This window comes from Arvicola amphibius, chromosome 12, assembly GCF_903992535.2.
Source record: "Arvicola amphibius chromosome 12, mArvAmp1.2, whole genome shotgun sequence".
Lineage (NCBI taxonomy): Eukaryota > Metazoa > Chordata > Mammalia > Rodentia > Cricetidae > Arvicola > Arvicola amphibius.
In genome coordinates this window covers 58612436-58625548 of record NC_052058.2, presented here as the reverse complement: position 1 = coordinate 58625548, position 13113 = coordinate 58612436, and the positions used below count along the sequence as shown (strand labels likewise).

Here is a 13113-nt window from a genome sequence, read left to right as displayed (position 1 = left end):
CAGCACTGGCTTCTCCGGAGTTTTGCTCTCTGATTTAGAAAAAGAATTACTTTATTTCAGTTTCACGACCCTGGCTCCTAGAATGGGGAATGTTTCCTAGGGACTTCGAGGCCAGGCTCTCTAACGCTCATTCGTTTCCCCAGCTCCTGACAGCTTGCCTGAATTTCGTGGGAAATGTTTTCACTTTCACCTAGAAGCCGTGGAGCGTTAAAAACAAGACAAAACAAAATGCTTCCCTGGCAAAATGCTGGAACCCAAAGAATACTGCCTTTTTTGGCTTTGGGTTTTCAAAGCGGGGCAGTTGTGACCCTCCCCCACCCCCGCCCGAGGGCTCCAGGCCAGCCATGGGTGGGCTTTCCAGACCGTCGACTTGTTCACACTAGCACCCTGATTAGCTTAGATTCCAGAGTTCCATTCTCTGCTGTTAGTTCATGGAGTGGACGACCTTTGGCCAGGCAGCAGGATCTTGGTTATGGAACTCCTGCTTCCCTGATCCCTGTGTCACGGATGAAGCAGGATCGGGGAAACTATGCAAGCAGAGGAGGCTCAGTTTCTCTGCAGCCTCTGTTCGGTGTAGACCACCCACCTCACCCCCCTCGGACCCCAATATTCCCCCCCCCCACCCGTCCCACTCCAGGTGCGGCAGCACTCCTACCCTATGCTTTCCTGGTCAGACTCAGGCATTGCTTTTTCCTCTCCACTTTGTGGGCTTCTTGGGGGTATTTCTTCCTCCTCACCTTAGACAGAAGACGGCTGGCACCCCCGTTTAGACTCTGTAGGGTAGAGCTCTGCCCGTGTCTCTTGTATCTCTCTATACCATTCACAATTTCAGGGTCCCTCCTGAATTCTCTCCATTTTGCAGACTTTTCCAATCTTTTCAAGCCACCCTCCAATAGACAGATAAAAGCCTGTGAACCCCCTACTTACAGTGAATCTCCAAAGTCCTCCCAGGCCATCGCTCCTCTCGAAGCAGGTGGGCTCCAGTCCCTCCTCCAGGCAGCACTTGATGGAGGCCAGGCCACTGACCCCGGCTCCCACAATGGCAACTCGCTTCACCATGTTCCTCGGTGGAGGGAAAACTGAAGGAGAGAGTTTTTATTCACAAAAGCCCCACCCAAGCCTTGGCTACTCAACAAACCAGGAAAAGAATTTGGAAGATTAAGAGATTTTCTCAGTTTGAGTCCTCTGTAGACTATCTGTGCTGTGTGAATGCAGGAAAGAAAATGTACAGGTCATCGGGTTAACCCCTGTGCTGGGTTGTGTCCCCACCCCTTGGCCAGAGCTGGCGCTCAGTCCACTCACTCGTGGTCTTTAATGCAATTGTAGCTTCTGGCAGAGCGGCTGAAACCAGACCCTCTGGTGGGCAGAGTCTTGCATTCTGAACTGGCTTGCCTCCATCCTCCCTCTCCAATCCCAGGGCAGGCTGGAGAAGCAGACAGGACAAGGTGGCCTTGTAAAACCCGCTCTTTTTTTTCTAATTACATTAACATTTACACACCAATTGGTTTGGGGACATCAGAGAAAACTGCGCAGCAGCTGGTAGGGTGGGGTTGGGACTAGAAACCCATACACTTGTGGCCATCACAGGTGCCACAGCCCTGCCCCTCTGGGTTCTCTCCTGGCATTCTGCCAAGGCCACAACAGTGCTGCTGGAATAGGATTCACCACTAGTCACCAATGGAAGAGAGGAGGTGGCTGTAAGGAGGATTTGAGTGGACGGCAGGATGGGGTTCTCTTTTGTGGAGCACATGGCACCGTCAGCATTGGTGCAGGCTTGGGAATTTCGGGCCATGTGTTAATAGCATGGACTTGTAAGAATTGCTGTGAGGCATTATAGCATGCTGGGTAAGCAACCAGCTCTGTCGGTTAAAACTGTGTGATCCGAATCATTCAGTTCCTCTGGGCATCGCGTAAACAGAACATCTTGTAGCTCCTTTATACTGTTTAATGAGGATCAAGTGAGCTGACGTGTTTTATCAAGTGTCTGAGAAATAGGTCCTAGCACATAGTAAATGCTCGATAATGTAAACTATTCCAAAGTTCTGTAATTTCTCGAATTTCTGATCAAGAGCGTACACATTTAGCATATACTAAATAAAATATTAGACGTGGTTTCCTAATATGTTTCTGGGGCAATTTTATCTCAAGTTTATGTATATATATACATATATACATACATATTTATGATATGTATATGATTTTATTGAGATAGGGTCTCACAAAACTAGGCCTCAAACTCATTATGTAGCCAAGGATGACTTTGAATTTCTCATCCTCTTGCCTCCACCTCCTGAGGGCTGGAAGTACAACCACCACACCCTGTTTTTGTGGTCCTTGGTTTTGTACACGTTAGGCATTCACTGTACCACAAGTACCAGAACCCTACCCACAAGTGCAAGGAAATCACCAATCATGAGGTTTCCCTGAACCTTTTCTATTTTCTTGTTTACCACATGAACTGTCCACAGAACTGGGTGTGTTGTGCATCATTTGTGTCTGTAGGACTGGAAACCCAGGAGAAGCAGTTCAGCCATGGAGGCTGAGGCAGTTTTATTTTCTGCTGTGTGCTCTTTCTAGGGGGAAATACTGAGGATACGGTGTAATGGATACAGAACTATCTCTTGACTCAAAAGCCACCCCCTTCACCTGTCTGTAAACGTTTTGTAAGACTGGTTTCTTTCTATAGCCGGTGGCTATGAATTACCAGGGAAGTCCAGAGGAGTCCTCTCAGAAGAGGCAAGCTTTAGACCACAATGGATACTGCAGAGTGGCGAACTTATGATTTTCCATCCTCCTGGCTGCCAGAGGTGTGCTATGACCCGACAATTAGAGAGGGAGCTGGAGCTTAGGTGCTGCATCAAGATGCATCGGTGTCGGGTCCCTTTCAATTAGCTTGGTGACATGGGAAAACTGCTCATCTCCTTTGGCTGCCAGTTTCCTTATTGTGACACAGGACATAATGTTTATTTTTCTTATGGGACTTAATAGTCATCCAATGAAAAGTAACTAGTTTTATGAAAAAAATGACTCTAGGGAAAAAGGAGGGAATTGCATATAAAAATTGACGTTGAAAGCCATGTGCGGAAGTATACTGGCTGTAGGAAGAGTGTGAGCAGGCCAACTGGAAGCAACACAGGCTGCATTTTACTCTCGGAGGAGGTGAGGAGCCCTTTATAAGAACTGGCTTAAGAAAGAGGGGAGGTAACTTGCCTATGGCTTCACTGAAACTAGAGTGGAGGTCAGCAGGGGGAACATGGCAGCAGAAGACAGAAAAAAGGCTAGTTAGTAGGGCTCGCCCTTCCTCAGTACCCAGAAGAATGTGCACTCAGATGTGGAGACCTGGTCTAAATCCTTGCCTAGTGTGTCGTTGTTTTAGGTCTAACATTGCTGACGGAAGGGAATAGGAACAGATTGATCCTATTGTTAGTAGAGGTAAAGGGAGGAAGCCAAGGACTGGCTCTGCTTGTGAGCTGATGGAGTCTTCGGACAAGAAATTGAATCAGGTTCACTTTGCAAAAGAGCACGTGCATAGTAACTTTCTTGCTTTTTTTCCAGACAGGGTTTCTTTGTGTAGCACTGACTGTTCTGGAACTCTCTCTGTAGACCATGAACTCACAGAGACTGGCCTTCAACTCCCAGAGATCTGCCTTCCTCTGCTTCCAGAGTGCTGGGATTAAAGGTGTGTGCCACCACTACCTGGCACATAGTGACTCTTAAGTGAAGGGTTTGATACAGCACTATAAATATTTGCTCTTATCTCGCAGGATAAAGGATTAGAATCATGGTTAGTGAAGCAACAGAAAAGGTAACTAGTTCAATATATACATTTACCAATTGTTCAGGCTCTGAGATTGGCTTTACCTAAGTGGAGTCTAGATGACAAAGTTTTGGAGTCAGTCTCAGTAGAAGATGAATAGTTCATGTGAGGGTGGAACCAGATGCCCTTGAGGATCCTAGACTAGATTCTGGAGTTCATTCTTTGATTAATTCAGGTATCAAACACCCACTGAGTGGCTTCTTTGTTGGTGACACTGGTATTTTAGGTTTTTATTGAAGCTTTGTCTAGAGCAGTGATTGGTTTAGTGGGAAAGTCAAACTTGAAAAGCAAGAATCTCAAACTGGGCAGTGGTGGCGCATGCCTTAAAGCATGGAAGCAGACGTAGAGGCAGATGGATCTCTATGAGTTCGAGACCAGCCTGGTCTACAAGAGCTAGTTCCAGGACAGGTTCCAAAGCTACAGAGAAATCCTGTCTCGAACAACCAAAACCAAACCAAACCAAACCAAACCAAACCAAACCAAAATCAAAAAACAAACTCAATATTTTGTAAAGCACCAAGATGTTTTATCTTTAAATTGTAGTACGAGCAGGAAAGAGGAGAGGTTATGTTGATGTTGCAGTGGCAGGATACCGACAGAGGGGTGCCTAGGGCTTCAGCAGTCAGAGGAGGGAGGCAAAGGGCTCTAGAGGCAGGAAGCAGCTCAGGGAAGGCAATGGTCCCATGAGGTGTGTGTGTCTTTCTGACTACATGGTGAACCCAACACTATCTTTCTTCCTAGGGAAGCTACATATACACCCACAAGGACATATTACATTTTATTATTTATTATGTTGATCCCATCTGTGGGTCTTCTTTCTGCACAAGGCTATGCTTCCCCAAAGTAGGGTATTTTCTTTGATGTACATGTCTCAGTTCCAGCATGACGCTTGTGCTAAATATTTGGCAATGGGTTGGGTTTTTTTTGTTGGGTAGAATGAGTGAATTAATTATCTTGTATGCTTTTCAATTAAAAAAAATTAACAGAACAAATATTTATTGGAAGTTAATATCCTTAGTCAGAGATTGATGACTTATAACCACCTTTTATCAATTATGCAATGTATAGACCCCCCCCCAGCAGTCTGTCACTGTAACCCAGTGTGAACCCATTTACTCAGCAATCCTGAGCAGTACATTTCCTTGGTGACTCTACCTAGGGGGTTACACATTGGAGACCAGGGTTTGAATTTTAGAGTTGGATAGTTATCAACACAGGGAGATAGTCTAATATTTCTGTGTCTCCATTTTCTCATCTCTAATATGAAGCTAACTATATGCCTGGCCTAAGGTACTGTATGATTCACTCAACCAATGTACAAGCAGCACTTAACTCTTGGGAGTATACCAGGCCCCAGAAGAAAGTAACTGCTGTCAAGCATGTATGTTGCCCTATGCCTGTAATTCCAGCACTGGTAAGAATACAGTAAGACATTTTATTAATGGAAATAGCACACTAATGCTACTTACTGGGGTGCTGTTTTCCATCTTGATGCAAATATCACATTTAAAGTATTATTACTCTTTAGACTATTCAGTAAATTGAATTATTAGTTGCAGGTTTTAAAAGAAACAATGCCATTAAGAGAGCCTTGTCAAGGTTAACTTGGCTATGGAAGAAATAAGTCACACAAATTAAGGGTTCATAGTGAACTTGCTAAGTTGATGTTACTGGGGGAATGGGAATTTAACAAAAATAACAAAACAATTAAACCGCATCAGATTTCCAAGTGAGTTGGGAAATCACTGCTGGTTGCAGAAAGGTCGCTAATGTTTAACAGCAAGGTCAGAAACCACTGCATTTCCCTATGGATTTTGTACTGTGTCCTCTACATCAAGGAAGGAAAAACAAATAATTAATTAAATGAGGTTAGATTGAGTGTTCACCTCCAGTTTTGAGAGAATATTTGAGTGTGGGGGTTCTCCTTCCCAAACACAGATGAGCTTGAGTTATTTAAGAATGTCATAGAGAACACAATGATACTCAAGCGTTTGAATCTTATTTAAGCTGTCTCAGGTATGGGTGGAATTTTTTTTTTTTCTTTAAGACAAGGTTTCCTACTTCAGCTTAGACTTGCCAGGACTCACGATGTAACCCAGGCTGGCCTTGGTCTTCTGCCAATCTCTTAAATCAAGCTCCAGAGTGCTGGAATACTGGTTTGAGCCTGGGTCACATCACACAGTTTTAACATGAGTCAGGGCTGTGTTCCGTTCAATAATTACCTCGTGCAGTTTCGCAAAGCAGCTTTCAGCAGCTTCTATGGTAAAAGGAGGCAAAATCAAGGTGGAACAACAAATGAGCATGTCATGTCTTCACTGATTCTGAGCTTTGAGAATTTACACAGGACACACCAGTCCCATAGACCAATTAGTGATCATGATTAATAGTACCCCTTTCTGACTAGAAACAGAGGAGTGGATGGGGGAAGGTGGGGAGGGGGGAAATGGAATGAGAAGAGGGAGGAGGAACTATAGTTGGGATATAAAATAAATGAGTAAATTTAATTAATAAAAAGGAGTGAAGCAAAAATGCTATTTTCTTCTAATTGCTTTATTAATCGTACAACCAACTTCAGTGGTTAGAATATACGCACTGAGTCGTTTGGGGCTTGACTACTTAATAAGAGGGACTTAGGCCTGGGGGCGCTGTGAAGGAATTGCTGCTGCACGAACTGTACCTTAAACCTAGGACGTTTGGGAACCTCCAGGCAAGGTCTTACCTTTTTAAAGTATGTTTCAAATGGACTTGAAGGCCTTATTGATTGTTTCAGGAAATTATCCTGTAACTGCTTTCAGTGCTGGATGGGCTGACTAACCAGCGGAACTCTCTTATGTAGTTAATACTAAGCGGTTATCCTTATCCATGCAGGCAGATACCCGCACATTCCTCTTGAGTGTGTGCAGATTTCTCAGAATAATGACAGGCCCAGGCTGTCCAATGAGAGCATATCCCTAAAGGGGTTGCATGATTTAAAGTGTTATCAGTTGTAGCAGATTCAGACGGATAAGGAGGGGTGGCTCAAGGCACCCATAGTCTAACATAGAGCAGACACAGTATCCAGAGGCTAGCAGAGTGCATAACTCAGAGCAGAAGCTGCTGAGACCTGGGTTGGAGCAAGAATATGTTCTGGTATCTTTATCCTATTAACAGTCAACAGTCACTTCCTCAAGCCTAACCCTGACCCACCCACCACACATCACAAATTCTGCCGCTTGCAAGGTTTTTGTCGAGTTCCCCAAGAGACCAGAGACTAAGAAAAGAATCAGATAACGAGATTCAGTTTTTCTAAACTAAGACCTATGGGATTAAACTGGCTGTATAGAAGTGATTCTCAAACTCTTGCTATTAATACTTGTGGACTTAGGAATAGCAGAAAAGATCTAGAAGTAGTCTAAAAATCAAGAAATTTTAATCCTATGGACAGAATAGAGCAGGCAACACAGCAACAGCAAACTGATGATGTGCAAACCCTAAGTTACTCAAATTTCCAGAATGGTTTGCTTGTGCAAAATGCCAATACTTGGCAGATAAACCTTCCAAACCATTAGTTTGCACTATGTTAGAGGCTTCTGAGGGAAGCACTCAATAATTCATTCAGCAGAGAACTTACCAGTGCACACAGAAGTTTAGTAATCTGACTTTATGCTCCTGGGACAAGGACTCAGCTCTATTCCTTACTGTGGAGCAAGGGATGGCAGCCCAGTTCCTCCAGGGTCACTGGCTGAGGGAGCTGTGCTCTGCTGAGACGATTCTCCTCTGATGGACAATAACAAAACAGGAAGACCTCAGCTCCACCTACTGCATCCAGAGGAGGAACCAGAGATTTTTATCAGGTCACTTACTTTAAGTAGCTGTATTTGCTCTTTCTAATGGCAGTGACACAATTAGGATTCCAGAGCTAGTAGAAGATCAAAATAGTCTGCAAGCCAGTGTTTGGGAGTTCCCAGCTGGCAGGACGAGCCTGGTCTAACAGATAAGGAATGTTACGGAAAAAATTGAAACCCAAGGTTAGCTGTTGTTTGTATTTTAAATTGATTAATTGCAACAGAGGCATGCCTGGTAATATGCACTTAAATCCCATCCTTCTGTGGGCAAACTATAAATTAAATGGGGCACTTAGAGTGGCATCCTCCACTCCACTCTTTGAGGGGCCAAGGATAAAATTAACAATGGCTGTGTAAAATCCCAACCATTAATAGCTGCTATGTCAGATTGCATTTCTGAGACTTTTCTCCCATTTCTCCTTCAGAGAAAATTATTATTTCTAAAAGCATATATCACTCACACCATTCAATACAATTTTTAAAGCTCTTTTAAGTGTTGAAGATTGCCCAGAGGCTTGGGAAACATAAGAGAGATCTATGGAAAGAACACAGTCTTTTGTAGGAGGAGAGAGCCGCTTGTTGGTTTCTGCTACCCAGAACTGAAATAACCACATAGAAACGATATTATTTAAAACACTGCTTGTCTCATTAGCTCTAGCTTCTTATTGACTAAGTCTTACATATTAATTTAACCCATTTCTATTAATCTGTGTATAGCCACATGGCTGTGGCTTACTGGCTAAAGTTCCAGCATCCGTCTCTGGCGGCTACATGGCTTCTCTCTGACTCCTCCCTTCTTCCTCCCAGCATTTTGTTAAGTTTTCCCCACCTAGCTCTATTCCCCTATAGCTCTGCTAGAGGCCCAAGGCAGTTTCTTTATTAACCAATGATATTCACAGTATACAGAGGGGAATCCCACATCAGTCTTTGAATTATTAAATCCTGGGTTAGAGTCTTCACTGAAAAAATTTGCATGGTTTTTCTCAGCTCCAGTTTCATCTATTTGAAATAGGGACTATAATGCCTGTTTCAAATAGTTATTGTGGAGTTAGATGCGGCAATCTATGTGAAATGGTCACGGGCATGTGTGATGGTATTGGCAGTGTGATGCATTGATGCATTGCCCAATAAGAACTGCTGATTGGTTCCCAGCTGAAGTGAATCCTTACAGGCACTGAAAGAAAGTTCCAAGAGACACTGGTAGACTGAAGCACAGAAAGGCTCTTGGCAGGGCAGATCTTTTCCTTTGGTTTAATACTATTTCAGCATGGCCTCTAACCTCCCTTCTGGAGGACCGTATACGTTACCAAATATTCTGCTCATTTATTGGGCTCAACTCTGACCTTCATGACTCATTAAATGTTTGGCAAGGAGCCAGCATTGCTAGCTATGAGTTGTTAGTTCCGCTATCCTCCTGCAGCTCTGAAGATGATAGTCAGTGAATGATTTAAAACCTAAATTTTACCATAAAGTAGGCCTGCAAGACTATTGTTAGATCAAATGTGTCTTTGAATGTCTGAAAACCTGCGGCCTTAACTCAGAAAGATCTTGAGAGTTAGGACTACATTATTGTCCCAAAGTTTATACTCAAACAAATTACCTTGATGTGTACATGGAAAACACTCAAGGAGCCACTAGACCCTGGTGAGGACACATTGCACATAAGGGACTGGGCTGCTGACTGAGCATAGACATGATCATTTTATTATACTCTCTCATTTCTACAATTGCCAGAGACTTGTGTTAATTATGAATGAATGAGGCATCTGGACTTAATTGGTAGTTTCCATGTTGGCTTCTTGTAGGGCTTGATGTTAATTAGTCATAGTTAAGAACACATGATGAAAGAAAGCTCTCTAGACTGTTATTCAAGAGGGTCTGGACCTTTAGAAGCCGGATTGGTAGCCAATCAGGCTCTTTAGGAAATAGTATGGACTTGCACTGCATGGCTCCCAGTGGCTGTTGAAAACATAATTATTCTGCCTGAATAACTATGAGTCAAAGTTAACATATGTCCTTTTGTAAAAAGAAACAAATAAACAAAATATGTCCTTCTGGGCAGTGACACTAAAATCCCAGAACAAGCTCCCATATGACCTCCTTTGTCTTCAGCATGGTAACCATTGATTTTACAAGAAAGATGTTCTTCTGGATAACATAGTGATTAAGAAGTTCTGAGACATCACCAAAAGACCCCCTATGTCTAAGAAAAATTCTGTTTTGTTTCCAAGTATGGAGATTTGGTGATTGCAGTTAACGAATTGTGCCCAGTCACCACTAACCAAAGCATTAGTACATCCTTGGCTGGATCAATTATTATATCTAGAAACCATTTTAATTAAAAATTATTTTTATTTTTAATTATGTATGTGAGCATGTGCACAGGTGAGCGCAGGTGCCTACAGTGTCTAGAGGAGGGTGCCCAATCCCCTGGAGCTGGAGTTACAAGAAGTTGTAAGTTATCCTATGTGGGTGTTGGGATCTGGATTCAGGTCCTCTGCAAGATCAGTACTTGATTTTAACTGGTGAGCCATTTCTCCATCCCATTGTCTTAAATCTCCTTTCCATCTCCCACTTTGATTCATTCTTAGAGCCACCGAATTTTAGGACTGAGAAGCTGCACAGGGCAGTCTAGACCTACCCAGCATACCGCTTTCATTTTGAGCCATGCAAAAAGCAATGTTCAGATCTATGCAGCTCTCCATCCCTCAACCCCTCCACACAAAGTACCTTTCCCATGCTTTACCAAGAAACCATGTATCCTTAACAGGAGCCAGTTCTCTAAGGCTTTTACACATTGAGGCTATTCTATGTTTTTCCTGTGAGAACCTGTCTGCAGAATGGAGGCTATGTATATGATATCAGACATATTAAAGCCATTCTGAAATTTTTATTGACAACCTGCCCTTCATTTCCCTCTCTGATGCATAGAGATGAAATAAGCTGATTGATATGATATGTTAATTTTGGATTTTAGGCAGTTATTGGAAAATACAAAGACATAATGGCTTTGTTATTCTGTGTACCTTCACATAGGACAGACTTGAGAGTGGGTGATCATGGCTGTGAAAGCCAATGAGCCCATGCAGGTCACATGACGTGGGTGAAGGGATTTACTTTGATGGCAGTCTTAAGACAGACTGCTATAACTAAATATAATTATGTAAAATTGAAGCATTTATGATATACAATGGCTCTGAGTATTTTACCCAGGTCACAAAGGTTGATGGACTTTGAAATGGTTCAACACCAAGAGAAACTGATGCCTTTATACAGTCATCCATCTTCTACCTGCCAACGACTTCAAGTATAGAACGACTTAGCAACAAAACTCCTCATTGATTGTAAACAGAATCCTGCCCTAGAATTTGTAGTGTTTCCAGTTAGGTATCTGATTAAGTCATATTCGACAACTTCAGAAGCACACTTGTCACCCCCCAGTAGGGTGGCCAGTCCCTGTGATGGTTTGTTTGGATTCATAGGGCAGAAATGGTGGCTCTTCTGGGCCTTTCGCATAACCTGACAACTCTGTGGCCTGAGGACTCTCCCTTACATTGTAGTCTGCGCTGTTTGCCTCTGATCTTTCTTCCTTCTCTCCTTCACAGAGGACCGCCCTTGCACTGTGGGCCGATAACTCTTGCAGCCGTCCCAGGCTCTCCTCTTATTTGCTGACACAGATATTTTCCTTAATAAAACCTTGCACGTTTCATCTGGATTGAGAAGAGTCGTATCCTAAGAGGCCTTGCATTAGCTGCTTTGATCTATTCCTGGGTCATAGGGCATGGTGGGCAAGTGAGTCTTGCTTGGTGTGAGCACATTGTAGCTCCTGGAAGCAGGCCAAAGCTGTTCCAGGTCAGGAGCAGCCTCCAGGGTGAAAGGCTGGCTTCAAAGAAAACTATTCCTCTGGGTTAAGCTTTCAAAACCTTCATATTTTGGGATGATTGTTTGATATTTTTTTATATGTCATGGCCTGGGTAGTTCGCTTGAACAATATCTTTGCTTTTCTGCACAGAACAAATGTGGCACATCTGGTTTTGATGGAAAAAACCAAAGAGCTCTCATGCAGAGGAGGGTTAAAGGAAAGATTAGTAAGGAGAATCCTCTTGGGGAGGGGTTTGGAGGGGAGTGGGAGCCAGCACACATTTTGTTCACAAGAACAATTTCTGCAGACTGCAGCAGGAAGCTGCAAACGGGGAGGAGGCGTTGGGCTGGAGAAGAGGTCAGGCCTGGGACTCAGCCTGAAAGCAAGATTTTTTTCTCCTTCCCTTCCCTTCCCTTCCCTCCCCTCCCCTCTCCCCTTCTCTTCCCTCTTCCCTCCTCTCTCCCCTCCTCTCTTCTCCCCCTTTCTTTTTTTTGCTCCCTATTGTGAGTTTTGATATGTAGGCCAGCCTGGCCTCAAACATGTTATTTCCCTGTCCCAGCCTTCTGGGTCCCAGGATTAGAGGTGTGTGTTACCACACCTGGTTAAAAACAGACAGCCTGCCTCCTTTCCCCTTCCTCCTCTTCCTCCCCACTCTCTCTATCTCTATACACACATGCACGCACGCACGCAAGCACGCACGCACGCGACCCATGTTCCTTCTTTCCACACTCACGGCTCCCAAGTCTAATGTGCACAGGAGATTTTGAAACAGCAGAGATTCTGATTGAGCAGGTTATTGTCATGTCTATGTTATAAAAGCTATAAGGCCATATCCATGTGCACTGTGAGGGTCTCTTAAGTAGGTGGTCTCTGGACAGTGATTTGGAGCAGACAGCTTTAGAAAGTTGGTCCGGGGTAGCTTTATGTTCAAGATGCACAGAGGCAGAGGGCGACTGGGTGACGACAGGGTGGCTTTTTCCTCTGTAGGGAGCTCCTGCTGAAAATTGATTATCAGAAGTTTTGCAAAAAGTTTTAAGAGATTTGTAAAATTTTCAATGCTGTTAATTTAATAATATTTTTTTTCCTTAGGGAAACCGACCCTCCCCAGTGACGGAGCAGCAGTCTAACAGGTGTCCCTCATCTCTTTGCAGGACGGTAGGCAAAGCTGCTTCAGTGGGCAGTGGCCATGGCAAAATGAGTAGCGGTGCATGGGACCATCAGAGCGCTGCCTGGCACATGCAGGGCAGGGTGGACGTGCTTTCTGCAGAGGGTCAGACAGGAAGAATCTTAGGGTTTGTGGCCCCACGCTTGCAATGTTGTAAATGCTCCATTCTGTCACTGGAGCACAGCAGAAAGGGCAATAAGTGAATGGGTTTGTCTGTGTCCTGATAAAACCATCATAAAAACCGATGTTTTGCTCCACACACGGTAGCTTGCTGATTTTTGCTTTTCAGGTTGGCAGTTTCACATCATAATTTGAAAAGAATTTTTAAGAGTTGATGAGATAATCTTCTTTTATTTATTTTTCTGCATTTTATTTGTTTATTTGTTGTGTGTGAGCGTTAGTATGAGTGCCCGCACAGAAGTCAGAGGGCAACTTGCAAGCATAG

The 13113-nt window shown here is 43.7% G+C and overlaps 1 protein-coding gene and 1 long non-coding RNA gene across 4 annotated transcripts in view; one reads left to right on the top strand and one right to left on the bottom strand.

The window, feature by feature from the left end:
• Fmo1 (flavin containing dimethylaniline monoxygenase 1) overlaps positions 1-7782 on the bottom strand; it is a 32524-nt gene extending 24742 nt beyond the window's left edge. Inside the window, exons 1-3 of one of the 2 annotated variants that reach the window (XM_038349872.1) lie at positions 7660-7782; positions 7428-7573; positions 928-1079 (exon numbers count right to left, since the gene is read on the bottom strand). In XM_038349872.1, coding sequence (XP_038205800.1) covers positions 928-1059 — 132 coding nt within the window. In that variant the 5' untranslated portion in view covers positions 1060-1079; positions 7428-7573; positions 7660-7782. Of the gene's footprint in view, positions 1-927; positions 1080-7427; positions 7633-7659 lie in introns of those variants that run through there. The other variant, XM_042053994.1, reaches the window with a different exon arrangement.
• LOC119827921 overlaps positions 1-13113 on the top strand; it is a 48461-nt gene that overhangs the window by 15583 nt on the left and 19765 nt on the right. For both annotated transcript variants that reach the window (XR_005287726.1, XR_005287725.1), the window contains exon 3: positions 12593-12658. This is a non-coding gene — a long non-coding RNA (uncharacterized LOC119827921). The remainder of the gene's footprint in view (positions 1-12592; positions 12659-13113) is intronic.